Source organism: Boleophthalmus pectinirostris, unplaced genomic scaffold (assembly GCF_026225935.1).
Source record: "Boleophthalmus pectinirostris isolate CB_2022bp ecotype Guang Dong unplaced genomic scaffold, ASM2622593v1 HiC_scaffold_15, whole genome shotgun sequence".
Taxonomy (NCBI): domain Eukaryota; kingdom Metazoa; phylum Chordata; class Actinopteri; order Gobiiformes; family Gobiidae; genus Boleophthalmus; species Boleophthalmus pectinirostris.
Genome location: NW_026571070.1, coordinates 35,886,737 through 35,914,571, shown reverse-complemented (window position 1 = coordinate 35,914,571; position 27,835 = coordinate 35,886,737). Strand labels below are relative to the sequence as shown.

The 27,835-nt window shown below is 42.8% G+C and overlaps 1 protein-coding gene across 1 annotated transcript in view; it reads right to left on the bottom strand.

The window, feature by feature from the left end:
* cubn (cubilin (intrinsic factor-cobalamin receptor)) overlaps positions 1 to 27,835 on the bottom strand; it is a gene marked incomplete at its 3' end in the record, with an annotated part of 109,625 nt that overhangs the window by 13,814 nt on the left and 67,976 nt on the right. Inside the window, exons 43-59 of the mRNA XM_055150849.1 lie at positions 27,262 to 27,452; positions 26,382 to 26,547; positions 25,605 to 25,779; positions 25,089 to 25,267; positions 17,184 to 17,393; positions 16,370 to 16,510; positions 11,941 to 12,125; positions 11,516 to 11,687; positions 8,274 to 8,477; positions 7,516 to 7,665; positions 7,277 to 7,398; positions 6,825 to 7,050; positions 5,902 to 6,089; positions 2,390 to 2,546; positions 1,819 to 1,968; positions 1,222 to 1,407; positions 301 to 430 (exon numbers count right to left, since the gene is read on the bottom strand). Coding sequence (XP_055006824.1) covers positions 301 to 430; positions 1,222 to 1,407; positions 1,819 to 1,968; positions 2,390 to 2,546; positions 5,902 to 6,089; positions 6,825 to 7,050; positions 7,277 to 7,398; positions 7,516 to 7,665; positions 8,274 to 8,477; positions 11,516 to 11,687; positions 11,941 to 12,125; positions 16,370 to 16,510; positions 17,184 to 17,393; positions 25,089 to 25,267; positions 25,605 to 25,779; positions 26,382 to 26,547; positions 27,262 to 27,452 — 2,932 coding nt within the window. The remainder of the gene's footprint in view (positions 1 to 300; positions 431 to 1,221; positions 1,408 to 1,818; positions 1,969 to 2,389; positions 2,547 to 5,901; positions 6,090 to 6,824; positions 7,051 to 7,276; positions 7,399 to 7,515; positions 7,666 to 8,273; positions 8,478 to 11,515; positions 11,688 to 11,940; positions 12,126 to 16,369; positions 16,511 to 17,183; positions 17,394 to 25,088; positions 25,268 to 25,604; positions 25,780 to 26,381; positions 26,548 to 27,261; positions 27,453 to 27,835) is intronic.

Below are 27,835 nucleotides of genomic sequence, written 5' to 3'. Positions count from 1 at the left end.
CTACACTGAAAGTATGAAAGTGATGTATGCGTGATGTGGTGGTTGGAGGGGCCGATGGAGCAGATTGGCAGCCTCGCTTCCGTCAGTCTGCCGTAGGGCAGCTGTGGCTACAGCAGTAGTTTACCACCACCAAGTGTGGAGTGAATGAATAATGCTCTGTAAAGTGTCTTTGAGTGTCCAGAAAAGTGCTGTATAAAACTGATCCTATGAAAGTTTTAGTATCCTCCTGGTATAGACCAGGAGGCACATAGTGATAATAAAACCAGCACTAGCCCCGAGAGGACAAGAATCCGGTCTCACTTGAGGTCGATGACGCGGTTGTCCTGGACCATGATGTGGTAGGAACAGTTGATGTTGTGGAGGTAGTCTGTGAGGGAGTGGGCTGGACTGCTGATGGTGCCAGAGGAGCTGTTGAAGAACCCTCCACATTCTAAAACACACACAACAGGTAACGCTATAGTCATAATCCACAACTGGACTACAGGGAGGAGGCACCACGGGATGAGACAGAAAAACAGAAAGACGAGAAGAGATTTTGAAATAATTTACAATAATCGGATCAATTCACACTGATTTTAAATTGGTTTATAAAAATGACCAAAATAAGTCATTTTTATGATGTTTTAATAGAATAAATGCATTTAACAACCATTAGGCTTCAGTGTAAATGCATCACTACTGATTATTACAATATATTCAATGCACAATGTGTCTATTACACTTCATGCTTGTTATTTAAATGATTAGAGTAAAACTAGATCTGCTCCTCTGTTCTCTCTGTTGCTCCAATAAATAAATAAAGCCCAACCCCCCAAATAAAGCCCTAAATATCTCCATGTGGATAATTTCAAACAGCCTTTAAGTGTGGAAAACACTGCATGTCCAGCACTGTCTGTGGGTGAATAATTTATCATAGTATTTTTTTAGTACTTTTTAAAATTAACTATCTACATCAGTATTGGTCCCGTTACTACAAAATCAAAATTGAAACAGTGTTTTCTGTCTGAATATGTGAGCTACTAGTCTCTGTGTTTTAAATACAGCTGCTCATAGCTGCGTACAGTCTCCTGGCAATTTGATCTTGCAACATCTCGAGGCACGAGATCTCGTCCCATCCCTAGGAGGTACTATTTGTAAGGAAATAGAAAATCCACAAATGTTGAGGCAAATGATAACAAATGTCTTGAAGATAAATGAAAAAGTGCAGATCCACGTACTGACCATAAACAGAGTACTGGGCCATAAAGCCTGTGTCAGAGATCACTGAGTCGGAGTAGAAGTTGAGGCGCATGGGCCCCAGGGTGTAGAAGGGCCCCGGGATGGTGGAGCCACACACTGTGGCAATGGGAGGGCCATTGGAGAGCAGGCTATAGACTCTCAGACCATCGTAACCACATGATGAGTGAGCTGAAACACATTTACAGGTTAAATTAGAATACCCATTTCACTATTGCATAGTTATTCTTATATTTAAGACTTTACTAAAGTTCTTATCTAGTCTTTTCTTGCTTTGTAATTTTGGTGAAGTTTATCATTTTACTTCCTGGTTGGACATGGGCAGCAGAGATGACACATGTAGTAGAGGTATGTTACCTACTATAACGTAAACAACAAATAAACAACAAATTTGTCTATGATAAATACATGTACATGACAACACATGCCTTCCTTCTGCATAAATTGTCTCTGCATTTTGGATGGAGTTTACTGTGTTGATGACATAGGTAGAGGGGATTCTGTTTTACAACTCATAGTACAATACTTTTGTTTTCTACTTTTCTCTTTTCTTTCACTGCAGGCACTGTGTGCTGAGAGTACCTTCTAGCTGGAACACTCTGAAGGTGAGCACCACCACGCTCTGCCCCCCTGAGTAGATGGTGTAGTTACAGTTGGCTCTGAGGGGGTAGTCTGAGGGGTAGTTTGGAGACACCACATTGCCCTTAGAGGCTGAGAAATCTGCTCCACATCCTGAACACACATGGACCAAAGTCTTTAATGACTCCATCTCATCTTATCAGCACAATGCAGCATGTGCAGTACAGAGTCAAACAATATTCAGGCACCAGAGTTTAGATAACACAAGGGACTCTTGGATTGTGTGAAATCAACAGTTGTTTTTCTCGTACAGGCTACAGGCTTTTTACACCATATGTGGCAGCAAATATGGCAGAAGATCTTCCAGGAGAAACACTTTGGTTCCTCTTGGACACTGCTGTAATGATTGACTGAGACACAAAAAAGCCACTGAGACGTGCAGTATAAATGTTGCAGCAACATCAACTGCAACAACTGCATCTTGAATTTTCCTCTGGATTAATGAAGTAATTAACTAGAAAAGCACTCAGAGAGCGCAGACCTACTGTATTAGAGACAGCTAAATGTTCCTTACTGGTGCTGAAGGAGGCGGAGAAGCCATTCCCTATGGCCCCTGTGCTCTGGAAGCGAGTGGTCAGGAGGTTCCCAGGGGCCACCACAGTCTGAGGGGCCACAGAGCCACAGGAGCTGGACAAGAGGGCGTCTGAGGTCTGAGCACGGCCTGCCCACACCTGCACACGTACACACAGAACCATGAAGTCAGGCTGCAGTATATGTAGCTGTATTGGTTGTCACTTTCATTGATCTTGTGAAGTAGATCAGGGTTCCATTGAGCAGCTTTGTTGTATCACACTTTCTGAGTGAGTAAGAACATTTAATGTGACATAAACAAATTACTAGTGATGTAACAATAACTGAAATATCGTGATATCGTATCATCAAAAGTCTCACAATAATATCGTGGGCTGTCACAGTATATCCAAAATCAAGTTTCTCTGCTTAAATGCATGGTTTTACAGTAATAATTTATTAACATTGGAAACTACATATCCCATGATTCATTTCAGCGCAGACAACATGAAGAAATATGTTTTTTACTTGAATTCTTTGGATTCTTTGGATGACAGAAATAACTCACTCACCAAAATCGTATTTTAAAAGCAAAAAGTGTCCAATCTACAATTATATCAGCCTCTCCAAAATATCGTGATATAGCTGAAAGATTTGGATATCGTTACATCGCTACAAATTACAGATCCTATATTAGGCACATTACACTTGAACAGTATTACACTTGAACATTACACTTGAACAGTTAAGTCAGTATTTCCCAAACTTTTTTTCTGGGGAGCCATATTTTAAAAGTCACAAACCTATGCGACCCAAGTCAACATTATTGGTAAATCACAAAATAAAGGTGGATTTGAGCATTACTGAACATTAATGAGGATATTTTATTGTTGACTGAGTGATCGTGTCTTTGCACAATTACCATATTTTTCGCACTTTAAGATGCTCTGGATTATAAGGCGCACTGTCACAGAATTTTTATATATTTTTGAACTTTTTTCACATATAAACCGCACCGGACTATAAGGCGCATTAAACAAAACACAACAGTTAGATAAGTCAGTCAAACTTTATTTAACACATTCACAATAACTCAACTTTGTTCAGTTGTAATGCGTAAAAAAAATACTGTCTGAGAGGCTAAATTGTGAGTGTATTCACAGTAAATCATAACTGTCATTGGCTCCCTATGCGGCAGCCTCTCGATATTAGAGCTTTACGCATGCTGCTCTGTTGGAATGAGAGGGGCAGCATACGCCTGACCTCCCTGCAGGTGAGAGCGCGGTGGAGATGCCAGGTTAATGAGTGCCTAAAAGTCCGCATCTTTAAGTGCACGCATGAGGAGAAGGGGCTCTGCAGCCGGCTCTTTATAAACTTTTATGAGTTTAGAAGGGACCCACACATTTCTGGGTCCCTGTGTAAGGCGCTCTGTCCTCCATGAGCAGCCAAGCAGTGTGGCTACAAGGGACAGATGCGTAAGAATCTGGAACTTTTATGAATGAATAGGTTACGGGGCGTTACCTGTCACTGCAGATGGAGACACAGCAACGCACACTTGGCTTCAGGCGCAATGATACGGCCGAGCAGAAAAACTACGAAAACCTGGATTGTGTGACAATTTGGACATTTTTGTGGATGGACAGGAGCAGTAGACATTCATTACCTGTCGCCAAAGACCAGGGTGCACGAGAATGCGCTGTGAAGCTCAGTGTGTTGCGGGAGTGAAGCGGTGCTGGGCTCGCAGTCAGATAGAGGCACTAAAAAATCAGTGATTTAGGAATTTGGATATTTTCATGAATAAGGGTTAAAGGATTGGAATTTTACCTGGTCATGGAGGACAGAGCACCTTACACAGGGACCCAGAAATGTGTGGGTTCCTTATAAACTCATAAAAGTTTATCAAGAGGCAGCTGTAGCTCTGCTGCTCCTTGTGCTCGCACTTATAGATGTGGACCTTTACGCACTCGTTAACCTGGCACCGCGCTCTCACCTGCAGGGAGGTCAGAGCAGTGTGCATAAAGCTCCGCGCGCTCTAATGGCGCAGAGCATGCCAAATACCCTGCTATACAGGATTACGGTTCTCTTTCTCTATCTCTCTCTCGTCCAAGATTAGACCTGGAGTAGTCCTGGTTCACCGTGTCGGAATGACGGCATCAAAGTGTCGGAATGGTGGCAACAAAAAGTGTCGGAATGGGGGCATGTTGGGGTGGAGGGTTGTCGGAATGATAGTATGTCGGAATAGGGGTTGCTGCCCCGCATGGTGTAAGTTGTACTAACACTCGAATAAATTCATATATAAGGCGCTCTAGATTATAAGGCGCGCAGTCGTTTTTGGATGAAATTAAAGGTTTTTAAGCACGCCCTATAGTGCGGAAAATATGGTAATATCACTTAGTAACTGAACGAGCAATAAAAGGGATCCATAAGTCCTGAAGTGCACTGACCTTTGCTGATTTATCACCACCTTTTTGGACAGCAAGCAGAATTTCTCAACTTTAGCTGCAGGAGCACTCGTTCAGGACAGGGAGAGAGGATTCGTTAACTCTCTCGCTCCCTTTTGTGTCAGACAGACATGCAGATGGTGACAAGGTAACCCCCCCAAAAAATCTCTTGTGACCCACCTGAGGGTCACGACCCAGTCTTTGGGAAATGCTTCAAGCCATGTTAAAATGTTTTTAACTTCTCAAAAACAGACCTGGAGCTCAAATTGCCCTGTTGCACTTGTGATGTCATGAAGCAGTAGTTTTCTAACTAACAGCTTCTTTTACTTCTCTCTAATTTTATGTCACTCCCTCTTTTTAATTTTATGATGATTATTTATATTTTGATTTGTTTGTATTGTGATTTTAATGTATTTCTTATTCTGTAAAGCACTTTGAATTACTTTGTGTATGAATTGTGCTGTAACTTGTCTTGCTTTGCCTATTTTAGCTCAGACTGGCAATTCCGGGGCTAGTGTCAAAATGATTCTAGTGAAGGTGTATGGAGTTTAACACAATGGAGCTCTTCTTGTACCACATTACAAGGTGGAGCAGTGTTTTCTGTCTGAGAGACGAACTCAGGGTAGGATCTGTGTGTTAAACACGTGTGAATGAAACAAAACACAACTCCAGGTCTGTTCATAAAAGATCATAAAATTGTGTAATATATAATAGTGGGAGCCTCTATGCGTATCCTATAACGTAGGGCATAAAGGAGCTTTTAATTCCGTTGAAATTCTCTGAGGTCGGAACAGAGAACAGGCAAATATCTGACATCTCAGTTGCCCGGAACACAGAAAAATAATTTTACCTCAGAACAGATATCCTATAGTAGCTCTTAAGGTGGAATTGAGACTGCTGTTTGCTGTCGGCATCAAAATATAAAGATTTCTATCCTCAGAGAATAAGAAAATGTGCTTATAAATTTGTGGTGAATAATTACGATGTTAGGACAATAAAAAAAACTGGTATAGCTCCTTTCACCTTGACTAATACGAGACTAAAAAGACCCATGATGACTTCCTTGTGCACACACCTTGACATAGCTGGAGCTGCAGGTGCCGGAAGTGTCTGGGATCTGGAAGTTTGGACTGAAGTTCATCTGCAAGTGGTTCCCCTCGTGAGCGATGATGTGCCACAGACACTCAGAGTTGGCCGGGAAGTTCTGCGGGTAGTTTGGAGACTTGATGGTCCCACTGTCTGCATGGATCACCCCTCCACAGCCTACGACACAATCAGAAGTGTGATCATCATCTGAGACTCTCCTCTGCTTCCTTTGCATCCTCTGCTCCATCTGACCCTCTCCTGTGCTTCTTCTGAACCTCTCCTCTGCATCCTCTACTCATTCTGACTCTGTCCTGGAGGAGCTCAGAGAGGTACAGCGAGGCAGCATCATTCAAACACTTAAAAACAAATCAAATAAAAGTTTTTTTTTTAAAATGGATCCTAAAGTGCACAGGCAGCCAGTGATGGGAGGATACAATTGGGGTGATGTGCTAAAATTTTCGAGTGCCAGTTATTAAAAGAGGACTGACTTACCCCAAAATAAAGTGTATTACAGTCATCCAGCCGGGTGCTTATGAAGGTGTGTGGATTGTGGTGGCTTACATTTTCAAAGTGCTGTTGTGTGAAAAGGTGCTTTATTTTGGCCAGTTATCGCACGTAGAAAAAAACTGGACCTCATGACTGAGCAAATCTGGCCTTCAAGGTTAAGGTCTGGATCCATTTTAAACCCCAGGTTCACAATTTCTTCTCTGACCCACTCCTCTGTTCCCCTCTCCTCTGCCCCTCTGCTCCATCTCTCTTTTTCCTCTGCATCCTCTCTTCTACAGTTCGGGTCCTTCTGTCTTGTACACTTTCACCTTTCTATTCATTCTTGGTGAAACTGCAGATATTTTTTAGCCTCCTCCTTTGGACAGACGACAGTATTACAAGGGATGCTCCCGTGTGTAGACTTGCCTGATGAGTCAGCTGACCAGGTGGCCACAAAACCGCCTGTGGACACAGTGTGGTCAGCCAGGAAGACCACAGCCAGTTTGTTGGAGCCTGATTGGACAGTCCCTGGAGAGTCGGTCCCGCAGTACTGACCAATCACAGGTGAGCCAGGTGAGCCCCCATTAAATATGGTGAGGGAGTCCCACCGGCAGATGGAGTGGGGCTCCAGGTGGAAGTAAGTGAAGGTGAGCTGAGGAAATATAAGATACAATAGGATTATTCTTGAGTGGACATTTGGCAAAGGCAACACAGGCAACTGAGGAATGTCATTGTGTAAATGTGTAAACACAGGGACACAGGGACAGTATGCACTGGTCTGAACTGAGCTGACCTGGACAAGCTCTCTAATTACTGCCTATACTTGTGTATTTTCAGGTAATGCAATGTATTTCCTGACAGAGCAGTTGTTGGCTCACAGTGATAGTGTGTCCTGCTGGGGCCTCCAGGAGCCAGGCACAGCGGCTGGGGCCCGGATACAAATCAGGGTAATTAGGACTGGAGATCACCCCTCCCTCCCCCATCTGCCAACCTCCACACTCTGAAATACAAAGTACACATGTTAGTCAGTGTGAAGGACACCAGTCATTATGAAGTACTATTTTTCAGTTTAGTATGAAGTACTCTCCAGTCTCTGAGATATGGCAGTAAGTCTTACCAGAGAAGTAGTACTGTGCCCTGAAGCCCACATCTTCCTGTGAGGAGTCACTCTGAAAGTGAACATACAGCTGAGGGGTGAAGACCACTATGGGCACACTGGAGGTGGTCTGTCCACAAAACTTAGCCAGCTGCTCTCCACTGGCATCACCTAGCAACCACAGGATAACAGTAACAGGCAACAGTAACAGGACAACAGGAGGATTTGAGCCAACTACAACGTGCAGCATGTGCAGCTCAGAGAGACTGTTGGATTGTTGAAATGGGCTGTTTGTTCTATGTTGTAATGGACCTTTGAGATGCTTCTGGTGATTTACACCAAATGTAGCAGCAAGAGAGGCCGAAGATCTTCCACAGGAAAGACTTTCATCGCCGACCACAACAATAAAATAGAGATTGGAGCAAGACTAAAGCTTAGAAGAGACTCTCCTGTTGTGTTCAAGTGGTTACCCCTGGACACTGCTGTGATGCAGCAGGACACAGAGGAGGGACACTTTGACTCTTCCTCTCCTCAATCTGCCCTAACACAGATCTGCTGACCCTCCCTGACAAGTCCTCCTGTTAAACTGCACTCAGACCTTTGACTGAGATACAAACTTTTCCAGTCTTGATTTTTCATATGCCAGCACAAACTGTGTTAAGTCCTGATATAGATCTGGTTTAGTTGTGGTTTCATCCTTATTATAACTGATCAGGCCAAAGTGCAGGTGAGACACATATTTCGAAGAGCACAATCTCTTCATGCGAATCCCGTCTTACCCAGTCTGAACTGCAGGTAGTCGTTGGCACAGGTCTGGTGGCTCTGCAGGTGTAAGTCCTGGATGAGCACCACGATGGAGGAGTTGATGTGGTGGTGGTTCTGGATGAGCCACTCACAGTTGAGGTTACTGCTGTAGTTGGAGACCAGGTACCCTGGAGAAGTGAAGTTTCCCCCAGATGAACTGCCCAGGATACCCCCACACACTGCAAGCACATGGACAGGATTAGACAACTTAAGTGTCAAAAGGTTCATATTACACTATTTTCTGATGTGTCATAATGTTGTTTCCTCATCATGAACAGACCTGGAGTTGTATTTTGTTTATTCATACATATTTCCTCTCACGCTCATACTCTCATACTCTCATACTCTCACACACACAATCACACACTCACACACTCACACACACACACACACACCCACACACACACACACACACTCACACACTCACACACACTCACACACACTCTCACCCACACACTCACACACTCACACACTCTCACTCACACACACTCTCTCTCTCTAACAGAAAACACTCTGTTCCACCTTGTCATGTAATGTGTTAACACAGGAAATGCTCCACTATGTTTTTAAACTCCATACACCTTCACTAGAATCATGAAGATAATTTCAGCTCTAGAATGTCCCATCTCCACTAAACAAAAGGTAAAAGGAGGTGTTCACTTGAAAACTACTGCTTCATGACATCACAAGGTGGAACAGAGCATTTGGAGCTTTGGAGACAGACTATAAATGGTTACTCAAACACATGTGAATGAACCAAAACACAACTTCAAGTCTGGTTTTGAGGAGGTAACATTATAACATTGTGTAAGCTCAAAACAGGCTGCTCCTTATCCAATGGAAAAATACAAGAGTTAAAAAATTCCTTAGGCCATGTGTGATCGAAAGGAGCAGATGATGATCATGATGAATAGCGCTGAAATCAGTTACAGAAACTTCAGGGCTTTTGATATGGAGTAAGAAAGCTTTCAAAAATATTGGTGTGCATAGAATAGAAATCCGTGCGTATTTGGGAAATCCGTGCATATTTGGCTGTAGTTGCACATAAAATAAATATTTGTAAACTCTCAAATGAGTCCAGTCGTACATAAAATATATTGTGTGTATTTTATCCATCAGAATATGAATTGAAAAGTTACAACGTCAAGAATTACAATAATGAAAAGAAAATTTACGATTACGCTTTCATCAATACGAATACGAATTCACAGACGGGACTTTACTGTCAAAAATACGTCATCACTTCACAGACATTATTTATCGAGCAGAAGAAACATCGATCAAGATCAAGACTGCGCATGTTTAAGTTTGTAGCAGAGGGTAAAAACAGAGTAATGGCACAACAAGGAGCTACATCAGCAACCAACAAGTGGGTTAATTAAAATTTATTGTAAAAATGTCTTGTCTTGCCACATTGAATTCGGGAACCGAACACTGCTGTGTAATATTGTGTAGAAATCCCTCCTCTGAATGGGAAATTGCACCTATATCTTAGTAGATAACATAGTGGTAGCCAGTTGGCTAATATCATACGTAACGTAACGTATCCCAGGGCTAATTAGCAAATATCAGGGTTCTCTGAATGTTTAGCGAGCATCAGTCAGTCTTAACCTTCATTTCACCTGCATTTCTCACATAAAATGCGACCAAAAGTTCCTCGGGACGCTGAAATGTTCCAGTTTACACCAAACACTACTAAGCTGTCCTGGTTGCAGACAATGGGTTATATATGAGTTATAATGGGTTATAACTCGCAAATCCACACCACGACACAGTGACGTTATGCTTACTGGTAAATACTGTATATACCAAGGTGTTGCCTATAAACTGTGTTGTTCATATTAATAAAAAATGACGAGACATCGTTTTATGAACCAAAGAGCTCATGCTTTAACTTTTTTAATGTTCTCCTTTTTCTCGTATATCCCAGGAAGTCCCACCCCAATCACCATGCCCTCTGCTGGTAACACCATGTATAACAATATTACATATCAGGACATAAACACGAACATTAATTGATGCTGAAGCTGCATTAAACTGTAATGTGTAACATTTCATTGGCTGTGATGTCTGTAACCAGGACAGCTGGGATAATGTTACATCTAATGTTCACCAACTGGCTCCACTATGTTATCTACTAAGATATAGGTGCAATTTCCCATTCAGAGGAGGGATTTCTACACAATATTACACAGCAGTGTTCGGTTCCCGAATTCAATGTGGCAAGACAAGACATTTTTACAATAAATTTTAATTAACCCACTTGTTGGTTGCTGATGTAGCTCCTTGTTGTGCCATTACTCTGTTTTTACCCTCTGCTACAAACTTAAACATGCGCAGTCTTGATCTTGATCGATGTTTCTTCTGCTCGATAAATAATGTCTGTGAAGTGATGACATATTTTTGACAGTAAAGTCCCGTCTGTTAATTCGTATTCGTATTGATGAAAGCGTAATCGTAAATTTTCATTTCGTGATTGTAATTCTTGATATCGTAACTTTTCAATTTGTATTCTGATGGATAGAATACACACAATATATTTTATGTACGACTGGACTCATTTGAGAGTTTACAGATATTTATTTTATGCGCAACTACAGCCAAATATGCAAGGATTTCCCAAATACGCATGGATTTCTATTCTATGCGCACAAATATTTTTGAAAGCTTTCTTACTCCATAGTTTGAGCTGCCGATAAATATGAATGTATTTTCATAAAACTTTAAAAGATCACAATGTCTCCTCAGTTGGAGGTCAGACCATATGATTTTAAAAGTTCATAAATAAGGACAACCCTATTTTTGACTTTGCCTCTCAGTATGGCATTAAGCTTCTCTATTGCGAAGGAGACAAGCAACAGCCTAAGTTACAGGTCAGATCTGTGAAGAGGCGACAGGGCTCACAGTAAGAATCCAAGTTTTTCACGTGTTACTCAATGGAGGATAATACTAATGTATCTTCATAACTCATCTGTAAAACTACATTATCCTACACATGCATGTGCACGTGTCTGTCACTTAGACCTGCCTGTGGTCTTACATATTTTTCAAGTACAACCCCAGTGTGCATGTATTATTATGGGCTTCTGTGCTACACTGCACAGACGATACATCGCAGCGTTGAGGCATGTAAAGTTACCTCAAGAGACATTCTTGAAGCGCAACAGCCCTAACAGTATCCTCATCCCCGCAGAACGTATACTGAGAGCCTTCTTACCTGCAGGCTCGTCTGTGGAGTAGGATGCGCTGAAGCCTCCATTGGACACAGAGGCATCTGTCCTGAATAACACAGCCATTTTGTTTCCAGAGGACTCCACCTGAGTACCAGCTGGGACGTTCCCACAGAACCTCTGCAGGCGAGGGGCATCTGCAGCCAGCCCGTTCAGCACCTGCACCACACAATCACCAGGATTAACTTTGCACCCCAATTTTACTGATAGCTAATAGCTATAGTCAATTAAAGGCAATCAATCAATGAAGCTGCCCAGGGACTACAGGTGGAATTAGCACTGATGCTACAACCTGGTACAATGCATCTCACCTGTTCTGAGGTCCTGAGGACCTCCTGTCAGAGGAGGTCGCCTTCTCCACATAGTCTTACACAGAGGAGGTCCCTGCTTAGTCATACACACAGGTCCTCACCTCCACATAGTCGTACACACAGGAGGTCCCGGAGGCTTCCAGCCGCAGGTCGTTGATGGTCAGGGTGACTCTGCGTCCTGGCATAGCCACCACCTCCCAGCGGCACAGCCGGCTGTGGGGGTACAGGTTGGGGTAGTTCGGTGATGTGATGGTTCCAGAGGGAGCGCTCAACACTCCACCACACACTACATAAGTAAAAAGATAAACCAAATGATTACCGTATTTTCCGCACTACAGGGCACGGTTAAAAGCCTTTAATTTCATCCAAAAACGAATGTGTGCTTTATAATCTAGAGCACTTTATATATGAATTTATTCGAGTGTTAGTACGACTTACACCATGCGGGGCAGCAACCCCTATTCCGACATACTGTCATTCCGACAACCCTCCACCCCAACATGCCCCCATTCCGACACTTTTTGTTGCCCCCATTCCGACACTTTGATGCCGTCATTCCGACACGGTGAACCAGGACTACTCCAGGACTAATCTTGGACGAGAGAGAGATAGAGAAAGAGAACCGTAATCCCGTATAGCAGGGTATTTGGCATGCTCTGCGTCATTACAGCGCGCGGAGCTTTATGCACACTGCTCTGACCTCCCTGCAGGTGAGAGCGCGGTGCCAGGTTAATGAGTGCGCAAAGGTCCACATCTATAAGTGCGAGCACAAGGAGAAGCAGAGCTGCAGCTGCCTCTTGATAAACTTTTATGGGTTTATAAGGGACCCACACATTTCTGGGTCCCTGTGTAAGGCGCTCTTGTCCTCCATGACCAGGTAAAATTCCAGTCCTTTAGCCCTTATTCATGAAAATATCCAAATTCCTAAATCATTGATCTTTTTAGTGCCTCTATCTGACTGCGAGCCCAGCACCGCTTCACTCCCGCAACACACTGAGCTTCACAAGCGCATTCTCGTGCGCCCTGGTCTTTGGCAACAGGTAATGAATGTCTACTGCTCCTGTCCATCCACAAAAATGTCCAAATTGTCACACAATCCAGGTTTTCATAGTTTATCTGTTTGGCCGTATCATTGCGCCTGGAGCCAAGTGCGCGTTGCCGAGCGCCGCCATCTGCAGTGACAGGTAACGCCCCGTAATCTGTTCATTCATAAAAGTTCCAGATTCTTACACATCTGTCCCTTGTAGCCACACTGCTCGGCTGCACTTGCAGTACCAAGACCTACAGTGTTGCGCCTTCAACAATCGGATAAGATAAACGCATTCTAAATATAATTTCACGTCAAAACATGCGTTCTCTAACAATGAATCTGGTTGTATAGTTGACATTGTGCCAAGGACGGGCAAGTCATTCTGCGCCCATCATCCCAAACTCCTGAAAGTGAGCTGCGTAAAGTGGATTCCCAGCCGTCAACCCTGGGATCATGCACCAGAGTTATATTTAGAATGCATTTAACTTAGAAGGCACATCACTGGGCGTAAAGGTCCTGGTACTACGAGTGCAGCACCGCACTTGGCTCAAGGCACAATGATAAGGCCAAGCAGAGAAACTACGAAAAGCTGGGTTGTGAGAAAATTTGGACATTTTTGTGAATGGACAGGAGCAGTAGACATTCATTACCTGTCGCCAAAGACTAGGGCTCACGAAAATGCACTGTGTAGCTCAGCGTGTTGTGATAGTGAAGCGCAGTCAGATAGAGGCACTAAAAGGATCAATGATGGTAAAATGGTAAATGGTCACATTTTTCTATAGCGCTTTTCCACCTTCAAGGCACTCAAAGCGCTTTACAACAAGGAACCACTCACCCATTCACACACACATTCACACACGAGTGTACACAGACACTGTGGGCAAGGTGGGTTAAGTGTCTTGCCCAAGGACACAACGGCAGCATTCATCTGTAGGAACTGGAATCACACCAGCCAACCTGTGGGTCAGTGGATCTGACTGCTCAACCAATGATGTTTATGTCGAGAGCTGGATTTGCAGTGTTCTGGATGTTCTGCATCATCTCACAGCTCGTTTGGAGAGACCAGTGAGCAGACCATTACAGTAGTCTAACCTACTGGAGACAAACGCATGGATAAGTTTCTCCAAGTCTGCTTTAGACAGTAAACCTTTGATTTTTGCTATGTTTTTTAGATGGTAAAAGGCTGCAGATGTTATTGATTTGATGTGGCTGTTAAAGTTCAAGTCTGAGTCCATTATTACCCCGAGATTTCTTGCCTGATTTGAAGGTTTTAGAGAGAGAGACTGGAGGTGACTGCTGACACTGTCCCTTTGTTTCTGTGGACCAAACACTATGACTTCAGTCTTGTCAGAGTTTAGCTGGAGGAAGTTCTTTTGCATCCACACACTGATCTGTTGGATGCAGTGACAAAGTGAGTCCACTGGTCCATAATGTCCTGCTGCCAGAGAGACATAGATCTGAGTGTCATCTGCATAATTGTGGTAGGACACATTATTGCTGCTTATTAACTGGCCTAAAGGCAGCATGTAGAGATTGAACAACAGGGGGCCCAGGATTGACCCCTGAGGCCCCCACAGGTCAGGAAGTGAAGCAAACAGTGCTTGCCATCATTCCCGGTGGATTAACTAAAGAACTTCAGCCACTAGATGTTGGTGTCAACAAGTCGTTCAAAGTTAAAGTGCGAGCTGTGTGGGAGCAGTGGATGCGAGAAGGTGAACACACATACACCAGACAGGGACACAGCGCTGAGCAACTTACGTCACAATTTGCCAATGGATCGTGGACGCTTGGGCTAAGGATCAGTATCAACTGTGGTATGAGCTTTCACCAAGACCGGAATCATCACTGAACTGTAATCACACTGACTCGGATAAGGACGAAAGGGATGCGGGCGTGCTGGACACCGTAATCGCAGAACTGTTTGAACAATTATGGCTTACCCCCAATTCACACCAAAGCGCAACGGCGCGTAAGTGCAGTAGCACAGCACATGAGCAGCAGACGCGCCACTCTAGAAATCCATTTTAACCGGACTGACAATGTACACTGGCAGTGTCATACGCGCGTCCAACGAGCGTCTGACGCTGATGCGCTGCTCGAGATAGGTTGGAGTTCTAATTTTGCAGCGTCAACTGCACGTGTCCAAGGTTTTAAGCAGGGGAAAGACAGGAAATAAACATGCAATGTCAAAATAAACTTCCGATGCCCTTTCGCCCTTTCAAAATAACTTAACCAAAGTCAAGACAATGAGGTAAACAACGTGCACTGTATCCAAGGAAAGGTTAATGATGGACGACGAAAAGTTAATCCTCGAAGTGGAGAAATATAACGTAATTTACGATGTCAGACAATTCTATAAGGACTCAGGACTAAACCAGGACTAAACCAGAACCAGGACTCACTGTCTGAATGTGCTCGGAGGTCCTTCCATGTAGACCTGAGTGACCGCGGGCGAAAGGAGACGAGAAGGTACGTGCCGCCGTCGCGCTTTTCGGACACCCTGCTCCGTGGGGCTCAGGGTTCGCCTTCTCTCTCGCTCTCTCCAAGATTAGTCCTGGTTTAGTCCTGGTTTATTCCTGGTTTAGACCTGGTTTAGACCTGGTTTAGTCCTGATGTAGTTCTGGTTTAATCTTGACCCGCCCTTAAAATTCCAGAACGTTAAAACTTGCCCGTTTCAGCAACTATTTGCCCGTATCCTTCGGTGCAGGACTCTGTATCCACACATAAACGTATTGGCCTTATTACCTGTACGGAGATTTTAATCATGCTCATAATGTATGTTAAGTGATTTCACCTTATGTATCTTAAGTGATTTCAACTTATTAAAGAAAAAACACAAAAAACAAAAACTGAGGTGTTTAATGTGCGTGCTAATAAATTTAAACCTCATTAAACGCAACTGTGTTGCAGTTGTACACTTAATTCACAATACACATTCTAACTATACACTTTAACATAAATAAATGATAAAAAGCAAGTACAAAATGTGATGTCTGAAAACAGTGAGAAGATGTGCAGGCTGCGTAGCAGGAGCGTCTCTGACGCTCTGGTGTGAATTGAAACTTTGAAATTTACGCGTACGCGCAGCTCCGCCTACATTAAGCGCTGCTACAGCTCCTGGTGTGAATTCGGGGTTATTGTGAATGTTCTAACAACACTCTCAGACAGTATTTTTTTACGAGTTACAATTGAACAAAGTTGAGAGTTAATGTGAACGCGTTAAATAATGTTTGACTCACTTATCCAACTGTTGTGTTTCGTTTAATGCGCCTTATAGTCCGGTGTAGTTTATATGTGAAAAAAGTTTGAAAATAGACCATTCAATGACAGCGTGCCTTATAATCCAGAGCGCCTTAAAATGCGGAAAATACGGTACACAAACACCATCTGAGGAATCTAGTGTTTTGTATTGCCTTTAGATCACAACACACATTTATATTTAGAAGCTCTTTTCTCTAGTTGCCTGTTGCTTTACTTGTTATGGTAGGGTCAGACTTTACCTTCCACACTGGCCTCAAACATGAGGCTGAAGCCGGGGGCGTTCCCACTTCCATCACTCACAAACTTCACATAGGCAAAGCTGTCTGAGGTGTCCATAGGAGCTGGGACAGAGGAGCCACAGTGCCGGCCTAGCTGCAGACCTACAACACATAAGGGTTAAGGTTATGACAGGGTTTCCCAGCCTAGAGGAACATATCCACAGCAAAACCTACTGTAGAAAGTGTGATTAATTTTTTTGATAATGTTACAGGCAGTAGCATTGTCACATTATATTACCACAAGTAACTCTGGCAAATGACACTGTTCATATTGATTTAGGCCCGTGGTGCCCAAAATGGGGTCTGGGTCCACTGGGGGGAAGCACTGCATGTTTGTTCAAACAACAAGCAAAAAAAAAAATTTTGAAAATGAAATCACTTCTACATGAGAGATTTGTTTAAATGTATTAACTTTATAATATTCTTAAAGCAACATGAATAATTATGTATAGTTTTAATTAATCGATTCCCTTCTTTCTAGTTTGCTGACTGGCTAATCAGAGCTGGTGTAGTTCCTCAGTGAAGGATGGGGGCACTCTCTCCCCATAAGCTCATTGGCTGTGCAGATTTTGTGAATGGGTGATCTCGCCTATAGAAACAAAATTAAACACAGACTAAAGTCCACAGCACACTACAGGAACTTTCAGGTTTAAATGATTTTTGAATGTGCAACAAAAAGCACAGACAGAAAATATAGGGGTTTAAATATAATAACAAAAATGGGGAAGGCTGGGAGTCACAGCTCTTGGGTACAGGTGTTGATACGTGTCCTGACCTGATGCGTTGTACTCTCTGATCTCCACATAGTCCTGGGAGCAGCCGCTGGAGGTGGTCAGGTTGAGGGTCTGGTATGTGAGGGTCAGGTAGTGTCCAGTGGGGCCCTCCAGGTACCACTCACACAGTGAGCCATCAGGGTAATGTGACCCCGGGAAACCTGGACTGTGGATGAGGCCGCTCTGTCCGATGAAGCGGCCTCCACACGTCGCTGTGGAGGAGGAGAACACATTGTTGTGTTTTTTCAGTTTCATAGTGAATGTGTAGATATGAGATATCTGATTCTCCAGGATCATTCTGACATTAATGAGAAAAAATTCAGATTTTTGTGCTGTAAGCAGCATTTTAATGAATAACGAATAACCAGTATAATGGATAATTGTGATTATTCGGGTCACAGTATCACAATATTATTGTACATACCCAAAAAGGTATTGAAAAATGAAGCAAAAATAATTTAAAACCCCACCCATATGACAATGACCTTACATTGACATGACACTAGTGTGCCGTGAGAGATAGTCAGGTGTGCCGTGAGAAATTATCCAATATCACTTTTTAAAAATAAAAATTTATTAATTATTACCTGCAAATATTATGTCATTGTCGAGTGTCCGTGCTGTAGTACAGTGTAGTATATAATGACTGGCAGAGTGATCTAATATTCGTCCGGGTGGCGACAGGCAGCTAATTGCCTCGTTCCTTTAAATCAGGGGTGCTCAATATGTCGATCCCGATCTACCAGTCGATCGCCAAGGTCGTGTGGGTAGATCGCCGTGTCTCGTCTCGGACTCGCGTTTGGACTCGGTCTTGTCTGTCTGTCAGAATAATTTTATTATCCCATATTTGCTAAATACTTGTGTGATATTCTATGCCTATGAGTTAACCATTTATGTAACTACAATTCTTTGATTTATAATGTACCAATCACTTGTATGAAAATGAATAACCTCTTTGTGTTTGACAACTGTGTGCAGTGACCTATCGCTCTTGTGAACCTCGAGATGATTCCTCACATGAAGCCAACTCCCACTGTCACACATGCAAGAGTTATGATGGTGTCTGACCATACCTAAGGCACCTCCTGTTTGTACTATGCATAGCTTCATCAGTTTCTTATTATGTCTTTGCTGTTTCCCCTTCCCCTTGAGAATTATCGTTCCGTAACTAGGGCCTCCTAATGAAATAAAAAGAGGAGAGCGGCCTTGAGGCATCAGAACGTGTCAATTGTTTTGCATTCTTGCAGTGGAATTTAGTTTGACCGATGAGTGGTTTTATTATTTCGACCAGGGCTTTGGATAAATTGTATGTTACCGGAACTAAAAAACATTACAATAGCACCGGATGAAATACTCATATCACACAACGTCATATCACTGTTCACCAAACACCCGTGGATGTCACACTACGCATAGTACAAGAAAAACTTAAAAAGGACAGAACACTCAAAAAACGCACAAATCTAACAGTTGATGACATTACACAGTTATTACGTTTCGTGGCCAAATCTACATATTTTCAGTACAATAGCATAATTTACAGACAGAAAGAGGGGTTTGCAATGGGAGATCCACTATCAGCAATAATGAGCAGTTTTTTCATGGAGGACACTGGAACAGAAAGCATTCAACACCGCACCACCACAATGCCGTTTAACCTTTTGGAAACGCTACGTAGATGACACCCTGGAAAAAATACAGCAAGGACACACGCAAGAACTCACGGACCATCTCAACACACAAGACGACACAGGTAACATTCAATTCACACACGAGGAGGAGAAAGGCGGAGCCATACCTTTTCTGGACATTAAAATCCACCACATCGCAGACGGCAGCATCAAAATTACTGTATACCGGAAACCTACACACACACTGACCAATATTTACTCTGGACAACCGAACATCCCACTGCACACAAACTTTCAGTAGTAAGAACATTATTCGAACGGGCCACACTCATCACAGACCACACCGACAGGGAGGAAGAGGAGAGACACATCATACAAGCACTCAAACAATGCCAATATCCCAGCTGGGCCATAAACAAAGGCAGACAACAAGTTATCAATAAAACCAACAAACCCCAGAAAAAAACACAACAATCCAACACAGGGCAGCAGGACAAAAACATAGTCACACTACCATACATCAGAGGCATAACCGAACCCATCCAGAGCCATGAAAAAACACAACATAAGCACTGTAGTAAAACCATACACAAAACTCCACCAACAACTCGTACACCCCAAGGACAAAATCCCACAAGAACAAAAATGCAATGCCATATACGAAATTCAATGCAAATCATGCAATAAATCATACATAGGGGAAACAGGCCGGGCATTTCACATCCGAAAAAAGGAACACCAAAAGGAATGCGAAAAGGAAACGTCAAGGAGACTCACCAGAACACAAAAAAAATAAAGCAGAACAGGAAAACCTAAAATCCGCCATATCAGACCACTGTAAAAGGAACAACCACATTATGGATTGGGACGGGGCTCGGGTCATCGGATCAGAAAACAACAAGTTCAAACACTGGATCAAGGAGGCCATTGAAATCAGGAAACGAGGCACGGACAGCATTAACCGTGATGATGGCGCGTTCCTCCTTTCACACACCTGGGACACCCTCCTCCAGAGAACACCGGGCGACAGGAGGCGTGGTCAGTCTGAGTGACCTGCCAGGTCCATCAGGCTGACCACGCCTACAGGAAGTAACAACAGCTGATATACGACACGTCACCACCAACACCGGTGACAGTTCTGAAGATGGCTTGCAGCTAGCAGCCGAAACATGTCAACAAGGTAAATACACTTTACTGCATTGTCTTTAAAAAGAAACTAAGAAGTTAAAGTATATAAGAAGACAAAATGAACATCATTGGCTTAAACATTTATTGTTATTCTGACTCTTTGTGTCATATTTACAGACAGTAGATAGGCCTAATGGCATTTTTGCATCACATTCTAGCTACTAGTGATGGGTATTCCAGTTCTTTTTAGAGAACAGACTCTTTTGGCTCGGCTCACTAAAAGCAGCTGGCTCTTTCGGCTCTCAAGCGACTCTTCAGATTGTTTTGTTGCAAGCAGGACTAAACCAGAACTGAACCAGGTCTAAACCAGGACTGAAAAAGGACTAAAACAGGATTAAAACAGGTCTAAACCATGTGTAAAACAGGACTAAACCAGAACTGAACCAGGATTGAGTGTCAGGACTCAGTTTCTATCTCTCTCCCTCTCTCAAGACCAAGATTAGTCCTGGTTTATTTCATTTATGCTGAACTACAGCCAAACATGCACTTTTTTTATCCTGTACACGCGCACATTTCTGAAAGTTTCGTTTTCAGTCGCTGCCGCTGTCAAACTACCACGAGTATGCATGTGGTGTGAAGAGAAAAAAAGTGACAGAAAGAGAAAACACGGCTCCCAATAAGGAGCAGGCTCCCGTCGTTCGCTTCAAAGAGTTGGCTCTAAGAGCCGTTTCATTCGCGATGACCCATCACTACTAGCTAGTAAAGAAACTACCACTATTAGCCTTTAGCCGTAAATGCTGTGCGCCGCGGTAATTAATCATATTCACAGCTCATTTACATATCAATGTAGCTCATTTACATATCAGTGCAGGTCCAGTAACAAATATAAAGCCAATATAGTCATTTTACAATAGACCAATAGAAGAGAAAACAGCAGCTAATTGCTAACCAATAACCAAAACTAGCTTCAAAGTCGACATATTTCCAACACTCAGTGCTCACACAGGTTCCTCCTCACATCACAAGCTTGCACTAATAAATGTCCTTTTAATCCAGACTCAAACCGGTTTTCCGTAAAAAGAATATAATCCAAGTGTTGCACATGGATCTATGTCTGCGGATGTAAACAAACGCACATGAGTGACCTGACGTGAGTGACCTGACGTGAGTGACCTGACGTGAGTGACCTGACATAAGTGACGTGTGTTCAGGGACAGTACAGTACAGACACACACACAGACAAATGACAGATAAATGCTGATGCGGAGCCACATATTAGGACATTTATCTGTCTGTAAATTGGATTAAATGAATATAATGTATAGAGTCTAAACTTTATAATTAGGTATAAACATGCCCACGTGAAATATCAGTCCATATCAGCACACATATCGGCCGATAGCCGATATGTCTTCAAGTGCCCATATCAGCCAATAATATCGGTGAACTGATATATCGCTCGGGCTCTATTATACACACATATGCAGTACCAGGTCTTATATATACTCACATATGCAGTACTTGGTCTTGTATATACTCACATATTGAGTACTCGGTCTTGTATATACTCTCATATGCAGTACTCGGTCTTGTATATACTCACATATGCAGTACTCGGTCTTGTATATACTCACATATGCAGTACTCGGTCTTGTATATACTCACATATGCCGTACTCGGTCTTGTATATACTCACATATGCCGTACTCGGTCTTGTATATACTCACATATGCCGTACTCTGTCTTGTATATACTCACATATGCAGTACTCGGTCTTGTATATACTCACATATGCAAGTACTCGGTCTTGTATATACTCACATATGCAGTACCCGGCCTTGTATATACTCACATATGCAGTACTCGGTCTTGTATATACTCACATATGCAGTACTCGGCCTTGTATATACTCACATATGCAGTACTCGGCCTTGTATATACTCACATATGCAGTACTCGGCCTTGTATATACTCACATATGCAGTACTCGGCCTTGTATATACTCACATATGCAGTACTCGGCCTTGTATATACTCACATATGCAGTACTCGGCCTTGTATATACTCACATATGCAGTACTCGGCCTTGTATATACTCACATATGCAGTACTCGGCCTTGTATATACTCACATATGCAGTACTCGGCCTTGTATATACTCACATATGCAGTACTCGGCCTTGTATATACTCACATATGCAGTACTCGGCCTTGTATATACTCACATATGCAGTACTCGGCCTTGTATATACTCACATATGCAGTTCTCGGCCTTGTATATACTCACATATGCAGTACTCGGCCTTGTATATACTCACATATGCAGTACTCGGCCTTGTATATACTCAAATATGCAGTACTCGGCCTTGTATATACTCACATATGCAGTACCCGGTAGGGCCCGACCGAAATGGATTTGGCTACGGCCGATATGAAACCGATGAAATGGGAGTTGGAGCTGCCGATATATTTAGTGATGTAAAAATTGACTGTAAATCTTGAATTGTTTAAAAAACTTAGGTTTGGCTCTAGTGGATTTTAAATTGGATTTATTTAGGCAACATTTATTGTTTTTCTGCTTCTTTACATCATATTTACAGACAGTAGATAGGCCTAATGGCATTTTTGGCTCACTAAAAGCAGCTGGCTCTTTCGGCTCCCAAGCGACTCTTCAGATTTTTTTGTTGCAAGCAGAACTAAACCGGAACTGAACCAGGTCTAAACCAGAACTGAAAAAGGACTAAACCAAGACTAAAACAGATCTAAACCATGTGTAAAACAGGACTAAACCAAAACTGAACCAGGACTGAGTGTCAGGACTCTGTATCTCTCTCGCTCTCTCGAGCCCAAGATTAATACTGGTTTATTTATTTTATGCTGAACTACAGCCAAATATGCAAATTTTTTCTCTCCTATGCACACTCATATTTCTGATAGTTTCATTTTTATCCACTACTGCTGTCAAACTACGAGTCTGCACGCGGTGTGAAGAGAAAAAAAGTGAGAAAAAGAATACACGGCACGCAATAAGGAGCAGGCTCCCATCAAAGAGCCGGCTCTATGAGCTGTTTCGTTCGCAGCCAACCCATCACTACTAGTGAGCAAAGAAAGTAAAGTACTGTTATTAGCCTTTAACCGTAAATGCGTGAGCGGCAGTAATTAATTATATGCGTAAATGTCATCATTCACACCTCTATTCACAGCTCATTTACATATTAGTGCTGGTCCAGTAACAAATTTACGGCCAATATCGTCAGTTTACAATAGACCGATAGAAAACAGCCTGTTTATGTGAGGGAGCTACAGCAGCTAATCGCTAACCCATAACAAAGAACCAAAACTAGCTTCAAAATCGACATATTTCCAACACTCAGTGCTCACACAGGTTCCTCCTCACATCACAAGTCTGCACTAATAAATGTCCTTTTAATCCAGACTCAAACCAATTGTCCGTTAAAAGAATATAATCTAAGTGTTTGGATCTATGTCTGCGGATATAAACAAACGCACGTCAGTGATGTGACTTTGGGGGTGTGTTCAGGGACAGTAAGGACACACACACAGACAAATGACACCGCAGATAAATACTGATGTGGAGCCACATACAAGGACATTTATCTGCCTGTAAATTGGATTAAATGAACATGTAGAGAGTCTAAGCTTTATAACGACATATAACATGCCCATGTGAAATATTGGCCCATATCAGCAAGCATATCGGCCAATTGCCGATGTTTCCAGGTGCCCATATCAGCCGATAATATCGGCCAACAGATATCGGTCAGGCTCTAGTACAGTCCCTGACAAAAGTCATCAGGAATAGCAAAGAAAGCAGTCTTACGTGCCTCCCAGAGTTCATCAAGATTCTTTGGTTTTGTCTTCCATGCTTCCTCATTCATTCTACCCCAGACATGCTCAATGATGTTCATGTCTGGTGACTGGGCTGGCCAGTCCTGGAGCACCTTGATGATCTTCGCCTTGAGAAACTTTGATGTAGAGATAGAAGTATGCGATGGAGCACCCTCCTGCTGCAAAATTTGACCCCTTTTATGGTTGGGAATGTAAGAGGTAGCTAATACTTCTTGATATTTTAGGCTATTGATATTGCCTTCCACCCAGCAAAATGTCTCGCACACCCCCATACTGGATGTAACCCCAGACCATGATTTTTCCGCCACCAAACTTAACTGTTTTCTGGGTGAATCTTGGATCCATGTAGGCTCCAGTAGGTCTCCTGCAATATTTGCGGCAGCTGTGATGTAATTCAACCGAGGATTCATCTGAGAAATCCACCTTCTGCCACTTTTCCAGTGTCCATCCTTTTAGCAGGCTGTGGGCCCTGGCAAATGCCACACGGTTTTTTAATTGCCTTTTGTTTAGTGCTGGTTTCTGTGCACTGATTCGACCATGGAGGCCATTTCGAGACAGAATTCTACAAACTGTTCTGGTTGACACAGGGACTTGAGGTGACCAGGTCTGGTGGAGCTCTGCTGCAGTGGAAAAGGGGCTGGCCTTGGATTTTCGAATCAACAAACGGTCCTCCCAAGCAGTTGTGCAAGACAACTGCTGGTCTGCCGGACCTGGGCTTGTCAAAAACATCTCCAGTCATTTTAGATCTTTTTCTTATTCTTTGTACTTGACGCTGAGACACATTGAAGGTGTCAGCCACCTCAGCAGTGGATCTGGTCTTCAGCCTCTTGATAATTAACGCTTTGGTCTCAGGGTGGATCTTAGGCATGTTGTCAGAGGTCAAGTTGCAGTTGATGTGAAGGTCTGATGTGCTGGGGTTCTTTTTATACCACCCACTAATTGATTGATCAATAACTGATCACAGGTGAGGCTGTAATCTAGGATTGAGTGCATCATATGACAAGGCGACAAGACTTTTGTCTTGCCAAAATCTGACCTTTCTGTGTTCATTAAATGATCGATCTTTCTTCAGTGAAGCACATTTATTTTAGTATATTGAGCATAATTTGGGAAGGTCTTAGCTTTCATATGAGACATTTCTAAAACCAATCGATTAATTTAAAGTCAGGTTATAAGCTTTTGTTTCTACAAAATGGATAAGTGACAAGACTTTTGTCAGGGACTGTACTCGGCCTTGTATATACTCACATATGCAGTACCCGGTCTTGTATATACTCACATATGGAGTAGCGGGCCTTGAAGCCTTTGTGTGCGACGCTGGTGTCCGTTCGGAAGCGCAGGGTCATGGAGGATCCCGACGAGCGCTGAGTGGAGGGCAAGGTGTTCCCACAGAGACGAGCCAGCTCCACTGCGCTGAGGTCCGAGCCATCCAACACATCCAGGTAATCGTACACACAACTGCAAGGCACACAAGCACACCACGTCAGACAAAAGACCAGACAGGATGCAGGGCACGCTGTCATGTCCCTGATTTATGCCCTGTCTTATGTAACAGGTAATACTCCCTACAACTGTACAACTCACCCTTACGTGACAGATAATACTCCTTACAACTGTACAACAACTCACCTTTATATGACAGATAATACTCCCTACAACTGTACAACAACTCACCTTTATGTGACAGATAATACTTCCTACAACAATGTATTTCATTGGAAATAGAACACATTCTGGAGAATTAAAAACAAAAAACACATATACAGTTTTTTAGTTGAACAAAAGTCCATCATACCCAGGGGTGTGCTCTATGTAGAACTCGTCCTCGAAGTCAAGCCGCACGGCTTCTCCGTTGGGCACAGTGATCACCCACACACAGTCTATATTCTGGGGGTAGTTCTGTGGATATCCAGGAGACGTGATGTACCCGGGGGCGTCTCCATCGTGCAGCTGGACGTGACCTCCACATGCTGCAAGAGACCACACATGGGTTTATGCAAGGAGGGTGTTGCTCAAAGACACAATGGCAGAATAACAAAGAACACTCAAGGATTTAAGGAAAGTACAACTCAACTAAAAGTAAGTATAAATTAACATAACATGTGATTTTTTATTGTAAGTTAATGTAATGTGAAGGAAACATGAAATAATCCACAAAACTTGGTATTTTCAAAGGACAGACACAAAAATGAGACAAACTAAATCCTTTTTAAAAAGCTGTACAAGAAACACACAAGTTCAAATCCTTTCATATCACCATTGACAAAACTTTTGTCACTTGTAGACTTACTCAGTGTGGGAAGAGGAACCACAGGTTTTACTCAGGTAAGAGTACTATAAATTACTCAACTAGGAGTAAAAGTATAAAAGTACTCCAGTAAATGTAACTTAGTACTCCCCCCTCTGACTGTAAACGTTTAGTACTTCATTAGAGAGTGGTACTGGATGCCACAATGTTTCCCATTTTGCAATTCTTTATGAGACAGAAATATATGAAATGTGAAATATTTTGGAAAAATTGAATAGATCTGACACTATCAAACGATATCCAATGATAGCATAGTCAGGGTACCCTGGCTGTGAGCTTCGAAGGTGAGCTTGAATCCAGTGGCCTCGTTGGAGCTGTCAGATTTGAAGTGCAGGTGCAGGTGGTTGTCTGTGGTCTGGAGCAGAGCAGGAGGAGAGGCCCCACAGAGGCGGGCCAGCAGAGGGGCAGAGGAGTCCTGACCATTACGCAGCTATAGGACATAAGAACACAAACATGTCTAGAGCAGAGCCAGCAGAGGGCGGGAGTCCTGACTGTTACACAGCTGAGAAAATAAAGTAACACTGCATCCAGATTTACTGTGTGAAAATATGAAAAAAAAAAATTAGCCTGATAATGCACACTTCCTGATTATCCGACAATATCTATATTTAGATGCAGACAGTACACAGCTGACTTATTTTGACCTCAGTAGCTGTTTTTACAGCATTTTGGCTAAAATACATGGGAAACAAATTGGGTACCAAGCCTTTAATGTACAGTAACAAAACATACAGACAGACATAGGAAAATGTGTTTAATTATTTGTTGATATTTTTCATCATTACATTAAGTTATATTTCAAAATTGAGCTGAAGGGGAGGCCAGATCAAAAGGTAGAATTTGGCAAAATGCAAAATGCAATTCTGAGCTGTACTTAAGTTCATATCTCTGTAGTTACTGGGCCTGTTGTTGCCATTCGAAAGAACTTCAAGCCGTATGTTTAATATGGCAAGTTTTGGCAGCCAATCCCTGAAAAATGATAAGGTTAAACATGAGTGGATAAAAAAAAAAAATAAAAAAAAATGATATTTTCTTTCAAAAAGAGTCAATAGAGTTGTGCAGACCCTTGCTCTACATCTAAAATTCAGACTGTAGAATATAGTGAATTCCCTCTACACTTCCTGCAGGAGTAAGTTAGTCTTACCTCCAGATAGTCCCCTGTGCTGCAGTCTGTGCCAAAGCCTTGGATCTGAAAGGGGCTCTGGAAAAGCACAGACACCCTGTACCCCGGGGTGACCATGACGTGCCAGCTGCAGTCTGCATTAGGACGATAGTTCTGAGGGTACAGAGGGCTGCTGAGAACGCCCCGGTCTGAGTGCAGAAGACCCCCACAACCTGGACACACAACACTTCAGTGAGTACATTTAGACAAACATGTCTATTCAATAACGTAGAGACTGCCTCTTGTGCTCTAGGACAAGGCTATGGAAAATGTTCATTTGTTATGTATAATTGTTTTCCTAACCCTCCCTAAAAAACCTTCAGCAACATGTCAAATCCTCAAGCTAATGTAGTCCTGACCAAGACCAGCTCATGATCTGGAGATAGGTCCCGGAGTGTTGTACTTTACCCACCCAGTGCTCCTGACAGGTTGTCCTAGTGGTGAAGGATTTCCATTTGGGGATTAATAAAGTATCTCTCCTTATCTGCACTTAACTTGAAAAAATAAGTAACTGCAGATAGGGTATACTATCATGCACACTCACAATTAACAAAAC